At 32.8% G+C, this 18,099-nt stretch overlaps 1 protein-coding gene and 2 non-coding genes across 5 annotated transcripts; all 3 read left to right on the top strand.

The window, feature by feature from the left end:
• Positions 1-84: 84 nt before the first annotated feature.
• On the top strand, positions 85-238 carry LOC132305597 (U4 spliceosomal RNA). The gene has a single exon (XR_009481639.1). It is a non-coding gene; the product is annotated as a U4 spliceosomal RNA (small nuclear RNA).
• A 4,799-nt stretch (positions 239-5,037) lies between these two features.
• Positions 5,038-5,191, top strand: LOC132305596 (U4 spliceosomal RNA). The gene has a single exon (XR_009481638.1). It is a non-coding gene; the product is annotated as a U4 spliceosomal RNA (small nuclear RNA).
• A 4,591-nt stretch (positions 5,192-9,782) lies between these two features.
• Positions 9,783-17,894, top strand: LOC132303810 (autophagy-related protein 16). 3 transcript variants are annotated; one of them, XM_059801237.1, is made up of 6 exons: positions 9,783-10,013; positions 10,859-10,952; positions 11,128-11,254; positions 13,081-13,262; positions 13,372-13,567; positions 16,657-17,894. In XM_059801237.1, exons 2-6 carry the CDS (start codon positions 10,945-10,947, stop codon positions 17,677-17,679), a joined length of 1,536 nt encoding a protein of 511 aa, XP_059657220.1. In that variant the 5' UTR covers positions 9,783-10,013; positions 10,859-10,944; the 3' UTR covers positions 17,680-17,894. The 3 variants fall into 3 exon arrangements, with proteins under 3 accessions (XP_059657220.1, XP_059657222.1, XP_059657223.1); XM_059801239.1 differs by having other exon boundaries at positions 10,859-11,018; XM_059801240.1 differs by lacking the exons at positions 9,783-10,013; positions 10,859-10,952 and having other exon boundaries at positions 11,128-11,204; positions 13,081-13,257.
• Positions 17,895-18,099: the final 205 nt, after the last annotated feature.

The following is an 18,099-nucleotide window of genomic DNA, read 5'->3' as shown; positions in this document are numbered from 1 at the left end:
GTTATGCATCCCACATCGGAAAGTTGTAAAAAGTGGGATAGGAGACTTGTAATATAAAAGCAGAGGTTGGGCTTTGGAATACGTATCTTTGCGCTTGGGGCAATGACGCAGCTAGTGAGGTACTAACCGAGGCGCGTCAATTGCTGGTTGAAAACTATTTCCAAACCCCCTCTTTGGCCTGGGTTTGGCCCAGGCTATTGAGAATTTCTGGAAGGGCTCCCTTTATTGGGTTTAAGCCCTACAATTCTAGTTTCAAATTTCTTATTCAAATTTAAAGCCCATTTAAAGTCCAAGATCCAAGCTATTCTAGTTTTGCGAATTAAATTGTTTTATTTTCTTCATAATATTATAATGATAATAATTAATAATATTTGTGCTGTGGACATTGACGAGGTATCTAACCGATACATAATCAGTGGTGACAATGACCATACTATAATGTTTTGGGACCTCCAAGAAGACCATCCTATATGTTCAACATATATTAGTAGTCCTTGTAATGCCATTTGTTTTACCATGGATGAAAACAAATTTTGCTCTGGTCATTCCGACGGAAGAATCAGATTCAGCAAAACTGAAAGGTACTCCATGAGGTACTGTGACAGCCATATCGCGCTTCACACACAACCGGTGACTTCAATTTGTCCATTTCGATGTGGGAACGTTGTGTTGAGCAGTGGAAGAGACAATTTGCACAATCTGGTTGATGTGAGGACAATGCAAGTTTGTGGGAAGTTTAAGATTAAGGGCAACAAAGTGGCTTCGAATTGGAGTCGGAGTTGTGTTAGTCCTGATGAGAATTTTGTTGTTGTAGGGTCTGCAGATGGATCCATTTATGTGTGGTCATTGAAGATGGGTAGAATGGTGAGTACTGTGAAAGAACATGGTGCTCCTGTTCTTGCTTGTTCATGGAGTGGCTTGGGAAGGCCTCTAGCCTCTACTGATGATGATGGAACTATATGTATTTGGTCTTGATGTTCAATGTTATAAATTCCGGATAACGCGGATACATTTGCTTGTGTGTCGAGTTGTAATTAACTTAGATCATGTAATAATTTTTGTATTTGGTTTTGAATTTTTTTATTTTTTTTTTAGAATAGATGTATCAAGTGCGGTTCGAAAGCGAAACTTCAACACCGCTATATCCTTAGAGGCGTTTTGAGTTCAGTTCAATGGTGTCAACATAGTTTCATATCAATAAATCAGTGGGCTAATATTTTTTTGAGTTTCTTCTTTACGGTACTCTTCTCGTTTAGAGTAGCTTGATTCCAATTAAAATTGGCTATTGAAACACAAGAAAAAAGGCTCCACTACAAATTGACTAAAATATAACACCGCATATATTTTTATGATTTCTACATGATGGTCTCTTTCTTTCTTCTGTTTTTTTAATAAAGAAATAATGCAACCTATTGGGCTTCATTAACTAGTTTACTCTAATGCTGTGTTTGGAAGGAAAGAAGAAAATTGACTCGATGGAAGAGAAGAAGATATCAATGTGACATCCCTATGAAAGAAATTGTGTTTGACAGTTCGACCTCTTTTGCTTGATTGGATAGAAGCGAAGAGAATGAAATCATGCTTTATTTTGTTTATTAGGAGAGAAGGGAATGTAGAGTGTTAATTATAAAGATAGCCCCAAGGGTAAAGCAATATTGGTAGGGATTCGGGAGGTAAGTTCTTGAGGTCTTACTTTCAAATTGCACTCCTGACTTGAATGATGCGTGTATTATGGAACTGATACACGTGCTCTATGAAAGAAAAATTATAAGGATAACTTTTGTAATTAAAAACTTCTATAATAGCCTAATTAGCCTAAGTACCACTAAGTTACAACAACCCTAGTGAAAAAATGAAATTATCAAAATTTTGTATTGTATAAGATACAATTGATTTCATTAAAGCCATATGATAATATTTTTATTTACTTCGTAATTTTTCCTCTTAATTGTCCAACATTGCCACTTGAAGGAAAACATGAAATTCCGTCCTCCGTGACCTAAGTGTATGGTAAAAATGAGACAGAATAATAATGTAAGTCTTTGAGTGAAAAATATGATCCCCTATTTATAAATTTCAAAGATTATTTGTTATTTAATTTTTTATTTTGTAAATGATAAAAATTGATCTTTATATTTTTAATTTCAATCATTTCACGGATATGTTTTATTAAATGTTGATTTCGTATATTTAACATTCTGATCCCCTGAGTATAGGTATAAATTTAGTCTAGTAATCTTCACTATACCGTATAATAATAATAATAAAAAGATTTGATTCTTATAATTTTCCAAATATGTTTAATTAAATGCTGGTGACGTATATTGAACATTCTTATTCCTGTCAGTGTAGAAATTATTAACATTGGAGGCTATAATGTAGAATTAAACAATAGGAGTGTGCACATTTTGAATTCGACTGGTTTAGAAATATTTTGAAATTAATCCATTCCTAATGATTTCATTAAAATTATAACCAAATCGAACTGAATCGTGAAACCAATAGAACCGAACCGAACCATAATTCTAGACTTTTTATAATTTAATCTAATATATATATATATATATATATATATATATATATTGTATTTTATAAATAAAAATAATAATAAGATTAACTTTTTAACTACTCGATTATATAACATGATGTATAGTAAAAATATATATTATAATAGAAAATTATATTATATTATATATACTATTTTTTTATCATATATATATATATATATATATATATATATATATATATATATATATATACCAAATCGAACTGAATCGTGAAACCAATAGAACCGAACCGAACCATAATTCTAGACTTTTTATAATTTAATCTAATATATATATATATATATATATATATTGTATTTTATAAATAAAAATAATAATAAGATTAACTTTTTAACTACTCGATTATATAACATGATGTATAGTAAAAATATATATTATAATAGAAAATTATATTATATTATATATACTATTTTTTATCATATATATATATATATATATATATAATTTAATCTAATATATATATATATATACATTATATTATATATACTATTTTTTATAATTTAATCTAATATATATATATATATATATATATATATATATTGTATTTTATAAATAAAAATAATAATAAGATTAACTTTTTAACTACTCGATTATATAACATGATGTATAGTAAAAATATATATTATAATAGAAAATTATATTATATTATATATACTATTTTTTTTATCATATATATATACTATTTTTTATCATATATATATGTATATATATATATATATATCGTGAAACCAATAGAACCGAACCGAACCATAATTCTAGACTTTTTATAATTTAATCTAATATATATATATATATATATATATATATATATATATTGTATTTTATAAATAAAAATAATAATAAGATTAACTTTTTAACTACTCGATTATATAACATGATGTATAGTAAAAATATATATTATAATAGAAAATTATATTATATTATATATACTATTTTTTTTATCATATATATATATGATAAAAAAAATAGTATATATAATATAATATAATTTTCTATTATAATATATATTTTTACTATACATCATGTTATATAATCGAGTAGTTAAAAAGTTAATCTTATTATTATTTTTATTTATAAAATACAAAATATATAAATATTTGTTCAATTTATAAAACGGTTCAATTTGATCTCATAGAACTTTAAATCCTAACCGAATATATATATATATATATATATATATATATATATATGATAAAAAAATAGTATATATAATATAATATAATTTTCTATTATAATATATATTTTTACTATACATCATGTTATATAATCGAGTAGTTAAAAAGTTAATCTTATTATTATTTTTATTTATAAAATACAAAATATATAAATATTTGTACAATTTATAAAACGGTTCAATTTGTTCTCATAGAACTTTAAATCCTAACCAAATCGTTTATAAGCTATTCGATATTTAGGAAGCCGGAACCGAACCAAATCATGAAAAAATCGAAAATAACCTATCATTTTGAGTTGATTACAATTTATGTTGCATCGTTTTTTGTGCACACCTAGTAAACAACAATGCTTGTACATGGTTACGAACTTACCAATCTTATAGACTTGAAACAAGGCGATGTTAACCTAAAAGTTTTAACCAACGGAAATACAAACATTTTGATGATAACATATAAATATATTTAGCTCAAATAGCTCAAAAAAAAAAATAGTTCTCGAATACTTTAAGACTATGACTAATGATAAAATCCCTTGACACCTATAATATATGTAGAGTTTAGACACGGTTTAAAATTTAAATCATTTGAAGTACATTTCATGAAATAGTTGTACAAAATTTATCTCACAGTTACAAAATTAATGATAATAATAGAAGAAGTTGAGTAGCCACTAGACAAAAAATATTCTACTCAGTGTTCAACTGATCTTGTAGAAAACAAAATATTAATTGATAATAACTGTTGAATTATTATTACATAAAAGGACGCACTTATACCAAAACCCTTGACATTCTTTTATATGGAGTAGTTTTTATTTATTTTTTTTGGATTTCTGTTTGGGCATCTAACCCTTCAAACCGTCATCCCTTTAAACTCATGAATGCAAGGTAAATTTTGAATACATGCAATTACTTGCAAATCATACTTATCTTGAATCTATGTGTTTTTGTGTTTACTAAGAATCAAACTCAGAACAGCCGAATTTATCACTCGTCTTGAAAACCCCTTATACTTTTATAGTTTTATACTAGGTGACTAATTCTGAAACTCAAGTCCATATTCACAGAATGTGTTGTCTCCATGAGTTAAATCATAACAGGGTGATGTTCACTGAATGCAATATTAATGGAAAAAGTGACCTTGCATACATCTATATATATATATATGCATACATATATATTGTGGTTTTGTAGAGTTAAGTGGTAATGGTAGTTATGCATCCCACATCGGAAAGTTGTAAAAAGTGGGATAGGAGACTTGTAATATAAAAGCAGAGGTTGGGCTTTGGAATACGTATCTTTGCGCTTGGGGCAATGACGCAGCTAGTGAGGTACTAACCGAGGCGCGTCAATTGCTGGTTGAAAACTATTTCCAAACCCCCTCTTTGGCCTGGGTTTGGCCCAGGCTATTGAGAATTTCTGGAAGGGCTCCCTTTATTGGGTTTAAGCCCTACAATTCTAGTTTCAAATTTCTTATTCAAATTTAAAGCCCATTTAAAGTCCAAGATCCAAGCTATTCTAGTTTTGCGAATTAAATTGTTTTATTTTCTTCATAATATTATAATGATAATAATTAATAATATTTGTGCTGTGGACATTGACGAGGTATCTAACCGATACATAATCAGTGGTGACAATGACCATACTATAATGTTTTGGGACCTCCAAGAAGACCATCCTATATGTTCAACATATATTAGTAGTCCTTGTAATGCCATTTGTTTTACCATGGATGAAAACAAATTTTGCTCTGGTCATTCCGACGGAAGAATCAGATTCAGCAAAACTGAAAGGTACTCCATGAGGTACTGTGACAGCCATATCGCGCTTCACACACAACCGGTGACTTCAATTTGTCCATTTCGATGTGGGAACGTCGTGTTGGGCAGTGGAAGAGATAATTTGCACAATCTGGTTGATGTGAGGACAATGCAAGTTTGTGGGAAGTTTAAGATTAAGGGCAACAAAGTGGCTTCGAATTGGAGTTGGAGTTGAGTAAGTCCTGATGAGAATTTTGTTGTTGTAGGGTCTGTAGATGGATCGATTTATGTGTGGTCATTGAAGATGGGTAGAATGGTGAGTACTGTCAAAGAACATGGTGCTCCTGTCCTTGCTTGTTCATGGAGTGGCTTGGGAAGGCCTCTAGCCTCTACTGATGATGATGGAACTAACCATATGTATTTGGTCTTGATGTTCAATGTTATAAATTTCGGATAATGTTGATATATTTGCTTGTGTGTCGAGTTGTAATTAACTTGGATCATGTAATAATTTTTGTATTTAGTTTTGAATTTTTTTTTTTTAGAGTACGTGTATTCACAATATACACACACTTTAAGTCAAAAGTGTGGTTAGAAAGTAAAATTTCAAAGACTTGCCTCTCAAATTACTGTCAACGTCGCTATATCCTTGGAGACGTTCTGAGTTCAGTTAAATGGTGTCAAAATAATTTCACATCAATAAATTAAAGGGCTAATATTTTTTTGAGTCTCTTCTTTTAGCTACTCTTCTCGTTTAGAGTAGCTTGATTCAAATTAAAATTGGCTATTAAAACACAAGAAAAAAGGCTCCACTACAAATTTACTAAAATAAAACACCGCATATATTTTTATGATTTCTACATGATGGTCTCTTTCTTTCTTCTATTTTTTTTTAATAAATCAATAATGCAAGCTATTGGGCTTCGTTAACTAGTTTACTCTAGTGTTATGTTTGGAAGGAAAAAAAAATTGACTCGAAGGAAGAGAAGAAGATATCAATGTGACACTCTTAAGAAAGAAATTGTGTTTGACTCGATCTCTTTTGCTTGAATGGATGGAAGAGAAGAGGATGATTTCTTTTGCTTGATTGGATGGAAGAGAAGAGAATGAAATCATTCTTTATTTTGTTTATTAGGAGAGAAGGGAATGTAGAGTGTTAATTATAAGGATAGCCTTCAGGGGCATAGCGGTGTTGGTAGGGATTCGGGAGGTAAGTTTTTGAGGTCTCGCTTTCGAATCGCACTCCTAACTTGAATGGTGCGTGTATTACGGAACCGATACACGTGCTCTAAGAAAGAAAAATTATGAGGATAACTTTTGTAATTAAAAACTTCTATAATAGCATAATTACCTTTCTTCTTTCATATCTTCCTTCGATATTTAGAGGGATAAAAATTTATCAAAGAAGAAGAATAACTCATCTATTCTCTTTTCTCTTCCCTCCTTGCCTCATTTCTATCAAATGAATGAAGCTTGTCTGTTCATCCTATTTTGCTTTATTCCTACCAAACAGAAAATAGAATTTGAAGTTAGAAGCACCCTGAAGTTTGGACACAATGGTATACTAAATTTCACACTCTAGGAGGCGTAAGGTTTAGTTTATCAAAAAAAATTCATGTATTAATGACATAAGCAGAATCTTCATATAAAATCTTTGGACGTGACAATAATAACATTTTTAAACGTACAAGAAATGCCAATTCTTCTATCGTTGAAACGAGTTAAGCTCTGTTTGGGTTTTTATTAGTATGACAGTTTGCATTTAGATTTCATTTGTATACCATTATAATTTTAATTATTTGACTTAATAATAGCGAAATACATGGTGGCACCATTGAATTGAATATTTTTACTCATGAACTGTGAGAGGGAATGGATTTAGTTTGCCTCGTTATATATATATATATATATATATATATATATATATATATATATATATATATCTGTCTTTAATTCTTACTTCTTAACCTAAAATAATCCAAGTTAATAAGTTATCTAACAATCTAACCTAACAAAGCCTCACTGGTCTTAGAGAGTGAGATCTTACAAATCCTCAATCGGGCAGTTACAAGTTCACTTATCTCCCAAACGGGCGGGGATGGGTTTTGAGAAATTAACCCATCTCGAATTTGGGATTCTCATTAATTAAATGTGAAGGGGACGGATTGAGGCAAACTCGTGCGACATTCGTCCTGTTGTCATCCCTACATGGTGAGTCCAAACTCATGAGATCAGTGATTTAACATTTTTTATGCACTTATCATCAACAATTTGACAGGTATGACTTTTGTAGTTGAGAAATTAATGAGGGAGTCAGCTAATTTTTTCAATTCGGAATTGCATAGTTTTCATTAAAAGAGCGAAATTGTACAAATGCTAAAAAAAAAGGTAAACCCAAAACCAAAACCAAAACCATAATCCTAGTTATGAAAAGTTCAATACTTAACCAAAACCAACTTTACATTTAATCTATAATCCAATTCAAGCTTAAAATGTTTAAATGTTTAAACTCGAGTTAAGTTTTTGTTTGGATCTTAAGTTAGTTTTGAGTCAAGTTACTCTCTCTCTTTCTCTATATATAGAGAGAGAGTCTTGATCTCTTGCTCCTCGTGGAGTAAGAAAATTAATCTACACTTTATATATGGATACTTATATTAAATTTAACGGTCATTTGAACACTATATCATTTCCTTTTAACACAAAACCACTCTCACCCTATTTTTAGTTTTTATATTTAGTAATAAAATGTAATTACCAAAATAAAAATAGAAATCTTTGAAAGAAAAATAATATCTGCATATATTATACTAAAATTTTGTTTTTCTTTTGACGTTTTTTAGAAAGAAATATAGAAATTTTTGAAAGAAAAATAATACTGGTATATATTACTAAAATTTTGTTTTTCTTTAGATTTTTTTTAAAAGAAATGTCTTTGTGGCTCACTTCACCTCTATTTTTCATGTTTCTGTCAAAATATGTCATGGGCTTCCATTATTCAGGTGTATAATATTATCATTCACGCCTGCATGCACAAATAACTATAACAAGAATACTGCTTCACAGTTTGGTTCTGAAACGGTATGAAACACCTCTGACCGGAATCGTGCACTCTACTTAAGGTCATAAAGTATTTCTCATCACGTCACCAAGTTCAATTGTGGTCTAAATATTAGTAATTATATTGCTCATACATATAACTATTTTCTTTATATAGACTTGATTTCTTTGTATGAGCTATTTTCAAATGATAACTTGCGCGTTAAGATTATGTATCCCTCCTTATCATGTCTTAGATCACCGGGACTTGATGGTTCGCTTGGTGAGGATAAACAGAGATCATTGTTCTATATCTTTAAACACAAGTGTCCGAAAATTCAACAAAAGAATTTATGCCAAACGTAACTCCTCAAAATTTAATTAAGCTAGTTTAAGAACATCGAGACGTCTTAAAATTGAAATAGAAAGAAATTTTGTTCAAAATTTAAATGAATTTTTCTCCAATTTAAATTCCAATGTTTCAATATTAAATTCCAATGTTTCAATTCGATATTTCAAAATACAACATTACAGTATATTTGTTGATAAATTTGTTTATACTAGAGAATTATTTTTTTTTTTTTGAATTTTAGTATGTACACATGCAAAAAAGACCACATACCGTCGAACATTGAGAACAACAAAATGTTTCTTAGGAAAAGGCTCTAATATCGTACTGTTGTTACAAAATTGAGAGATATCAGTATTATTTTTCTTTAAAAGAAATATTTAAAGAAATATATATATATATATATATATATATATATATATATATATATTAGTAATATATATGAGTATTATTTTTCTTTCAAATGTTTCTATATTTTTTCAAAGAAACATCTAAAGAAAAACAAAATTTTAGTAATATATACGGATATTATTTTTCTTTCAAATGTTTTTATTTTGGTAATTACTTTTTATTATTATATTAGGTGGTAATGATAAAATTAAATATAAAAACTAAAAATACGATGATAATAGTTTCGTGTTAAAATAACACGATATAAGTGGGTTTGAAAAAAAACCTTTAAATTTAATCTAACGGTGCATATATAAAATGTGGATTAATTTTATAACTCAAAAAGGAATGTAAATTTTTGAAAAAATTATAAAATCAATTCTCATAACATTAATTTTAAAATATTAATATAGAATAAATTAAAATTTATAGAAAACGAAATATAATATATTTAAAATTATAAATATATAGAAAATGAAGTTAGAGGACTCAAGTTGCTAGGCCCTTATTTCAAACCTAATTCTAATTAAATTGATCTACAAAATCTACAAAAAGTTGAATTCGGCTGGGATTGAGTGAGTTATTGATCCGCCCAAGATGCACCATTTGACGAAAGGTCCTTTGTGAATCTAGAGAGAGAGAGGCGGGCGAGATTGATGTTGTATGTGTATCGCTTTCGCTACAAGCAACTAACCAAAGTCTCCAGAACAACTTCATCTCTCCTACAAGAAAAACAGGTGTGTCTCTCTCCCTCTAATGGTATACATTCAAATCTGTTCATCTCTGTATATATATTTCGTATTGCTGTTTCTTGGTTTGAATCATTTAAATTGACTATAAAACTGTACATAATGAGAGAAATAAAAAGGGTTATTGGGTACTATTGCATATCAATCGTATTTGGGGCTTTCTCTGTTACCTTTGAATCTGAAGCAAATCGAGGGTTTGTTTATGTTTATGTATATAACTTAGTGTTTCAATTGTTGTTGCCTTGTATGTAATTATGCATGTATGTTTATCTATATGAAATTGTATTATTTGCTGAATAAAACTGAGGAAAAGGAATTGAAAGATATGGAATTTTATGCTTTGTGATGATGAAATTTAGGCACTTCATGAGTCTTATTTATTTATTTATTTTCTTTCCTGGCAAATAATTCCATAATGCTATTGGGGGATGTAAATATGACCTTTACATAGCCAAATAGTTCAATCAGGTTAACATATCTTTAACTTTACGACTTGAATTTTTTCTTTCTTAGGTACACTTTCTTTGGCTTCTTGGCCACATTCATTGGGGGATAGAATAGTTTGATCTCAAATTGTCTTCTTTTGCTCATATGGGATTTGGAGATTATTCTCTCCATCCTGTTATTGTTGTTGACAACTTTTTATTGTATAGCAATGTGTTTCAGTCAGCTATACTTATCTTTCTCGTGTATGCTGGACCTTCGTTCAACAAATTCCACATTTTTACATGTATCTATATGATTAAATTCTTGTGAATATGCATGTATATTCAACTTATAATTCCTCGCAAATATGACTGCTATTTTCTATTTTCTTTCTGGTGGTGCTACAGAACACTGAACAGCCTCCAGCTTCGAGGTAACTTTCTGTCACTACAAAGGAAACCCCTCACCGGTCATCAGTTTCTATTTGAAATCAATGAAGAGGTATCTTTTTCAACTCTAGAGACCCTAAGGAATTGACCGCTTGAACACATATTATTCCATCATTATGTAAGTTATTCTTATTATTATATGCTTATATAATGTGTGTGTGTTTATACATATATATATATATATAATTGAATTGGTAATGTTCGGTTAATGATATATATATTTTCAGGTCACATGACGAGATCGCAAAGGAAGCAATTAAACATGCTCTGAAGGCTCTTCGGAAGCGGCATTTACTTGAGGAAGGTGCTCATGCTCCTGCTTTCATCGCTCTATCAAGGCCCTTTGCTTCTCAGGTCCTTTTTTTTTTTGCCATACCTGTGAATATTCTACATCTATATATGTGTATGTATATGTATATAAATGAATCTGTTTAATTATTTATGTATCTCAATTGATTAATTAGTTCTTTCAGTGTCACGTGCTATTAAGTTGTAATTGTTTTGAAGTGTAAAGAGTTACCTCAACTATTTGATACTCTGGATTTAGTCCCCAAGATTGTATGGTCAATGTAAATTTTAGTCGTGGATTTTCGGAATTATATTTTTTTTAAAAAGAAAAAAATTGACGGCATTTTAAATTGAGTTTTGAAGTTTTATTAAACAGAAGTAATCAGATATGAAAATTAAACAAAAATTGCAAAGCTTTGATTTAATTTGAGGAACACAAAAGCAATTGGAAACCTGTGAATCCTCAACTTTACACTACTTGTGTTGCCCTTATGAATTCTTTAGCAACAACTCAGCTTTTTTTTAGCTTTTTTTTCAAGGTCATCTTGGTTTTTCTGATAACCTTTCACTTGACCTTTCTATATTTTTCCTTTTTCAGTATTACATGACCAAATCATCTAATCCAACCATTTCTTATCTGTCTTAATTAAATTGATGCTACGTATAGCTTCTAACTGGTGCATTTATTAAATTCATGTTTCTTTCTGTTGTCACTAATCCATCTTGGCATCTCCACTTCTTATACAATCCTTTTTTGAAGGCGTCCTTCTTGACCGCCCACTGTTTTATTCTAAGAAGCATATCTAGCCTATGAGAAATTTTCCAAACTTTTCCTCTGCTTTGTTATCATTTTCCCTCTGCTATTTCTATTTTAGCTTCTCACTGATGCATTCACGTCTTATTTAATTGTTTCTTGCCTTGTGTCTCATCTGATGTAGTCTTCATTTTCTTATTTAAGTGTTGCGTGCATGTGTTGGACTTGTTTGCTCTTGACTGCTAGATGTTGTGTAAAATTTATGCCATAAAGCTTGTGTAGCCTATTAGCCATCTCTTGTTTTTCCTTGTGTTTTTTTGAGTATTTGTCAATCCATAATCATGAAAAAACCTCCAAACCTAATTATAATGAAAGGCAAAGAAAATTCCAGAATTCAACAGGATAGTTGCTTTTGATTTACCATAAAGCATTCCCTTTCTTATTTTCTTTCAATATGTTCTGTATTTGTTGATCATGCAAAACCCACTAAACCTAATCACAATGAAGGTGTTATCAAAATCAACGAGATGCATTTTTTTTTTTCACCAATATTTGAAGCCCATAAAACTGTTAAATAATTTTCTTTAATGTAGGAATATGTAGCACCATAGTTTGTCAAAAGGCCTGCTGTGGGTCCAGAGGGCTTCATATTCATTAAGACTCAGCATTGTTTGTGTTGCATGTTTCAACATTTTCAATTATAACTATATAGAATGTGCAATACTATCATATGTGTGCCCAAGTCGGCTTAGGCATGTGCCTTATTTTGGACATTTGCACTTAAATTCCTTGGGACCGTGGTGGCACAGCGTGCCTTGAGCCTTTAATAATTATGTGTAGCACATTGCCATTGGTTATTTCCTAGATCTCCTTCCAATTATACTTTAGAAGTATAAAGAGGTGCTGCTCTCTAAGAGCATGTTCAACTAAACCAACACGCCCCAAATTTGCTCATATTGGCAGGAAAGAAAACACTTGAATGTTGACCTACATGGCTGTTGTTGTTAAGTGCTCCTTGAACTAGATGCTCTCGTTTCCAGTTGCCATTTTAATTTCAATGTCACGTTTTCTTTGCCTCTCCTTTCATCTTTTAATGATTATGAATACCATGACTGAGTTAGTTTGTATATTCTTGTAGGGTTCAGAATGGAAAGAGAAAGCAGAAAATCTCGAAGTGGAACTTCAGCAATTGTACAAAGCTCAAGCCCGATTATCTGACCAGCTTGTGGTGGAAGTGGCTGAGTCCAGAGCTTCAAAAACTTTAGCTCAAGAGAAAGAAGCTATAATCACTGATCTGCAAAATGAGCTCAATAATGCAAGGTTTCTTTCCCCTCAGTTATTTTTCCCTTATCTTTTTGCCTTGAACAGGAAATACTAATGATAATTTAAGGTATAACATGAATGATTGAAACTTCGGTACATGCTGCAGGGATGAATGTTCTCATTTGACTATAGATTTAGAAGAAAAGACTAAATGTTTAGAATTGGTCACAAGTGAGAACCAAGAACTTAAAACTCAACTTGAGGAGATGATTACGAAAGCTAAAAATGCTGAGGCTGAAAATAAAATGTTAATTGACCGTTGGATGTTGTCGAAAATGCAGGATGCTGAACGCCTTAATGAGGTACCATTATTGCTATTTTTGCCATTTTTTTTTTTTTTTTGTTATTGTCATTTCATTGTTATAATTTGGCTTCATTACTTTGGAGTAGCATAGCTTGATACTGGTATCTAATAATTTGCTTGGAAATGACTTGGACATACAATAGCAAGGATCAGTCGAGTCTCAACAACAGTTATAGATTTAACATCAGTGATGCATATTACTTAGGGTTAAGTGCAGAAAACCCCCTTTAACTATGGGGGTTTTGCAACTTACCCCCCCCCCCCCCCCCCCCCCCCGCCCGAACTACAAAAAACCCCCCTGAACTTTCAATTTGTTGCAATTTGCCCACTCAGGCCACCAGAAAAGAAAAAAGACGAGACTGCCCTTCCTAAATTGACTTATTAACAGCTCTGTATAAACTCACATACATACATATATATATATATATATATATGTATGCACTGTTCATTCGTCATCGGAAACCATGCGCTGCTGCCGCTGAAAATTGCATTGATCATAGTCATAGCCGCCGAGCGAGAGAGAGAGAGGGGTGAAGGTGATGGCAGCCGGCGAGCGAGAGAGAGATCGGTGGTGTAGAGCACGGTTGTGGAGATTTCGGCCCTTGGAGAGCTCGGCGGTGCAGAACAGCAACTAGAGAAGTCGCTATAATGGCGCAAATCAGAGACTGGCACAGCAGCGACAGATCCGGAGTTGGCGATGGCGGCTTATGCATGCCGGCGATTGACAAGAAAGCAGGCAATATGGGTGGAGACCAAAGTTCGGCAGTGGCGGTAGTGAAACAGCGCGGCGGCTTCCCCCTCCAGAAACTCCCACTGCTCCTTCCTGGAACCGACCCAGCACTGGTCCGGCCTTCATTCCTCTCCTATTCATAACGACGGTGGTCAAACAACTGGACTGCATTCATAACCCTACCTTCCATACACAAACCCTTGACTAGAGTACTGACGGTCAGTAAATCCGGCTTCAAACCTCTCTTCAAAATCTCCCCAAAAAGACCAAACCCAGAATTGACATTATTCAAGTGACAACAACAATTGATCAAAGTGTTCAATGTACACAAATCAGGCTTAATTCCAGCAAAACCCATCTTCTTATATAGCGAAAACACAACCAAATAGCATCCGAGCTTGGAGATAGAACCCAATAGATGATTAAACGTATCAATTGACGGCATTGGTTGCATTTGATTCAATTTGTGGAGTTTAATGGTGTTGAAGTCATCACTAAATTTGGAGGCTTCTTCTTCTTCGGCGTTGGCGGATTCTGGCGATGACGGCCGATTCCAATGCTGGAATAGTTGTCGCCGTCACGGCCTTGGCGGGTCTCGCTTTGGCCGACGCCGTGTTGTACACTCATAGGTAAAGACTTAGAAAAAAGTAATCTAATTTCCACAGATCTGAAACCCTAGAAATCAATAGATTTTCCCTGTTAACAGTAACAACTATAGATAGATGAGAGCCCTCCGACGAAGTCATACTTCGTCGTCATCTTCAAATTCATCTTCTCCATCTTCGTCATCGTCATCGTCATCGTCATCGTCATCGTCATCATGGATTCATTTGAGATTGGTTCTATTCATAGTTGCATCCTCCTCACCAGCTTCTTGTTCTTCCTCTGATCGCTGAGTTTCTCTCTTTTCCTTCTCTCTCTACATTACTTCTCCATTTCTTAATAACTTCTTTGCTTCAGCTCCATTTTTGTAGCATTCACTGTTTTCAATTCAGATCTTGATCTCCGAGTACTCAAAATGGTGTCTTTTAGATCAATCTTCAGCTCAATATTATAGTTCAACAGAGTTTTACTTCCTTTCATACTCACATTTTGATCCTTGAGTTGTAATTTATGAGAGTCAATTTTGTTGGATTTGGACTGTTCTTTTTGTCAGGTTTGGACAGGCCGATCTAAGCACATTCCTCCAAGCTCACCCACAATGCCGCCACTCACCTCTCTCCGGATGATGGAAATTAAGGGCATTTTAGTTCTTTCATGCTTCCAAGGGCAATATGGTATTTTAAAATAAGTCAACTATTTTTAACGGTCAACATTCACCGGAACTTGGCCGGATGGGGTGATCTGCAACTTTTTTGCATAGTTTAAGGGGTTTCTTGCATTTTTTGAAGTTCAGGGGGTTAGTTGCAAGTTTTCCCATAGTTCAGAGTGGTATTTTGCACTTAACCCTATTACTTATTTGATATGCATTAACTTATATGAATTGTACAGAATTTTATTCTTCTTGCCTAACTTCTTTTACCACTCTTCTCGAAAATAAAAACTTCTCACTTTTAAGGAGATCTCTTAAACTTTAGAGGAGTTTCTCTTGGTAGGACCATTGTGAAAATTTGAGAGGAATTTATTTTTGCTCTTCTGAAATATATTTGGTTCGTTCACAAGTCACTTATGCTTAACAAGACCAACAATTAGGTCTTTTTATAGCAGATTTCTCTCGGGATCCCATATAGGCGTGAACAACACTAGGTAACGCCTTATGGATAAGTGGATTACTGGAGTTGTTATTAATGTGCCTATGAGAATTTAAAATACTATTAGTTCCTAGCCTGGATATGAATATGATGAAGTATTCCTTCAATGCGAGTAAATTCGTGACTTTTTCTTGGATATACAATTTGAGAATCTAAAATGTGATTCAGCTTATGGAACACTTGATTTTGTTTCATCTACTCAAGGGCTGTGTTTGTTATGTCAATAGATTGTGCCTCTCTCTGTCTCTCTGGTAGGGAGTGGATTGCATAAACAGTTGACTTGGAGCCTTTGAGGTTAGTTAGGAGTTCTCAATTGTGGTCCTTTTATTTTCATCTTTCTCTGTTAGTGAGATCATGATCCTGTTGTAATCTTGCTAAGATGTAACCATGCTTTTACTAGCCTTTATATGAGTAAAGGTTGGAAATTTAAACTGCTGGATTGATTCCTGGATGTAGGCTTCATCCTTCCAATCCTTTGATCCAAAGATGTCCTCCTCCCATTTAGCTCTTTCTTCCCTTTGCTCTTCGAAGTACCTAGATATTGTATCTGTTCATTTTGCCTTCAGTGAGAAATTTTGTTAGTTATCATTTTGCTTGGTATATTAGGCTAATGCAATTTATGGAGAGATGCTTGATCGGGTCAAGGCCAGTAGCATAGAACAACTTGCCCGGCAGCAAGTGGATGGTGTGGTTCGCCGAAGTGAAGAAGGTGCTGAGTACTATGTGGAGTCAACTATTCCCAATGCATGCAAGCACAAAATCCCTGCTCATGAAGGTGGCTGTGCTTCTATATTGTTTGAATACAATTCTGGGAATTTGATTAGTGGGGGACAGGACAGGACTATTAAGATATGGGATACAAACACTGGGTCACTAAGTCGCACTCTTCATGGTTGTCTGGGCTCTGTTCTTGATCTCACCATTACGCATGATAATAGATCTGTTATTGCAGCCAGTAGTTCAAACAACTTGTATGTATGGGATGTAAATTCAGGTCGGATCCGTCATACTCTCACAGGCCACATAGATAAAGTCTGTGCTGTAGATGTGAGCAAAGTTTCAAGTCGCCACGTTGTGAGTGCAGCTTATGATCGTACCATAAAAGTTTGGGATCTGCAGAAAGGATACTGCATCAACACAATTATCTTTCACAGCAATTGCAATGCTCTTTGTTTCAGCATGGATGGACTGACCATTTGTTCAGGTCATGTTGATGGGAATATTCGGTTGTGGGATATCCAGACAGGAAAGCTACTCAGTGAAGTTGCTGCACATTCACTTGCTGTTACATCAATATCCTCATCCCGAAATGGAAATGTAATATTGACAAGTGGGAGAGACAATTTGCACAATTTGTTTGATATGCACTCTCTTGAAGTTTGTGGCAGATTTAGCGCAGCTGGGAATAGAGTGGCATCTAATTGGAGCCGTTCCTGTATTAGTGCAGATGACAACTATGTTGCTGCTGGATCGGCTGATGGATCGATCTCTGTTTGGTCAATATCAAAAGCTGATATAGTGAGCACTCTAAAGGAGCACACTACTTCTGTCCTATGTTGTTCTTGGAGTGGTCTTGGCAAACCTGTAGCCTCCTCTGACAAGAATGGAATTATTTGTACATGGACTTGATGGGTTTACTTTTGAAATCAAATGGTACAGACAGTTAGTTGTGATATATTGATGCCCTTTGTCTATAGCTAATGTATTCTTTCCAGACAGACCGATTTCTGTCAATATAGTTTAACATCGTGAGGGGTTGTTTTGTGGTTTTTCGAAAGGTTTGAGGGGTTTGCTGACCTCAAAACTGCATTAATTGGAAATAAAGATCTTGCTCTGCTTGTAAACACACAGGAATTTTTATGCTTGTCTATGCATACTTGGTGTTCTTGATCTCTTGCAGAGCTCACTTTCTGAAAGGTTAGGGGCTATTTGGTTCGGTTTTTTTACTACAATTTTTTTGTTTCTAGAGAACTAAAAATCAAAATATTGTATAAAGAACTTGTTAAAATTGCAGTTTTTTTAAAACTCAATTAAAAAGTCTGTTAAACT

Source organism: Cornus florida, unplaced genomic scaffold (genome assembly GCF_030987335.1).
Source record: "Cornus florida cultivar Cherokee Brave unplaced genomic scaffold, ASM3098733v1 CherokeeBrave_3.0.0_Hap2_Chr04, whole genome shotgun sequence".
Lineage (NCBI taxonomy): Eukaryota > Viridiplantae > Streptophyta > Magnoliopsida > Cornales > Cornaceae > Cornus > Cornus florida.
This window is presented reverse-complemented; position numbering and strand designations above follow the sequence as displayed.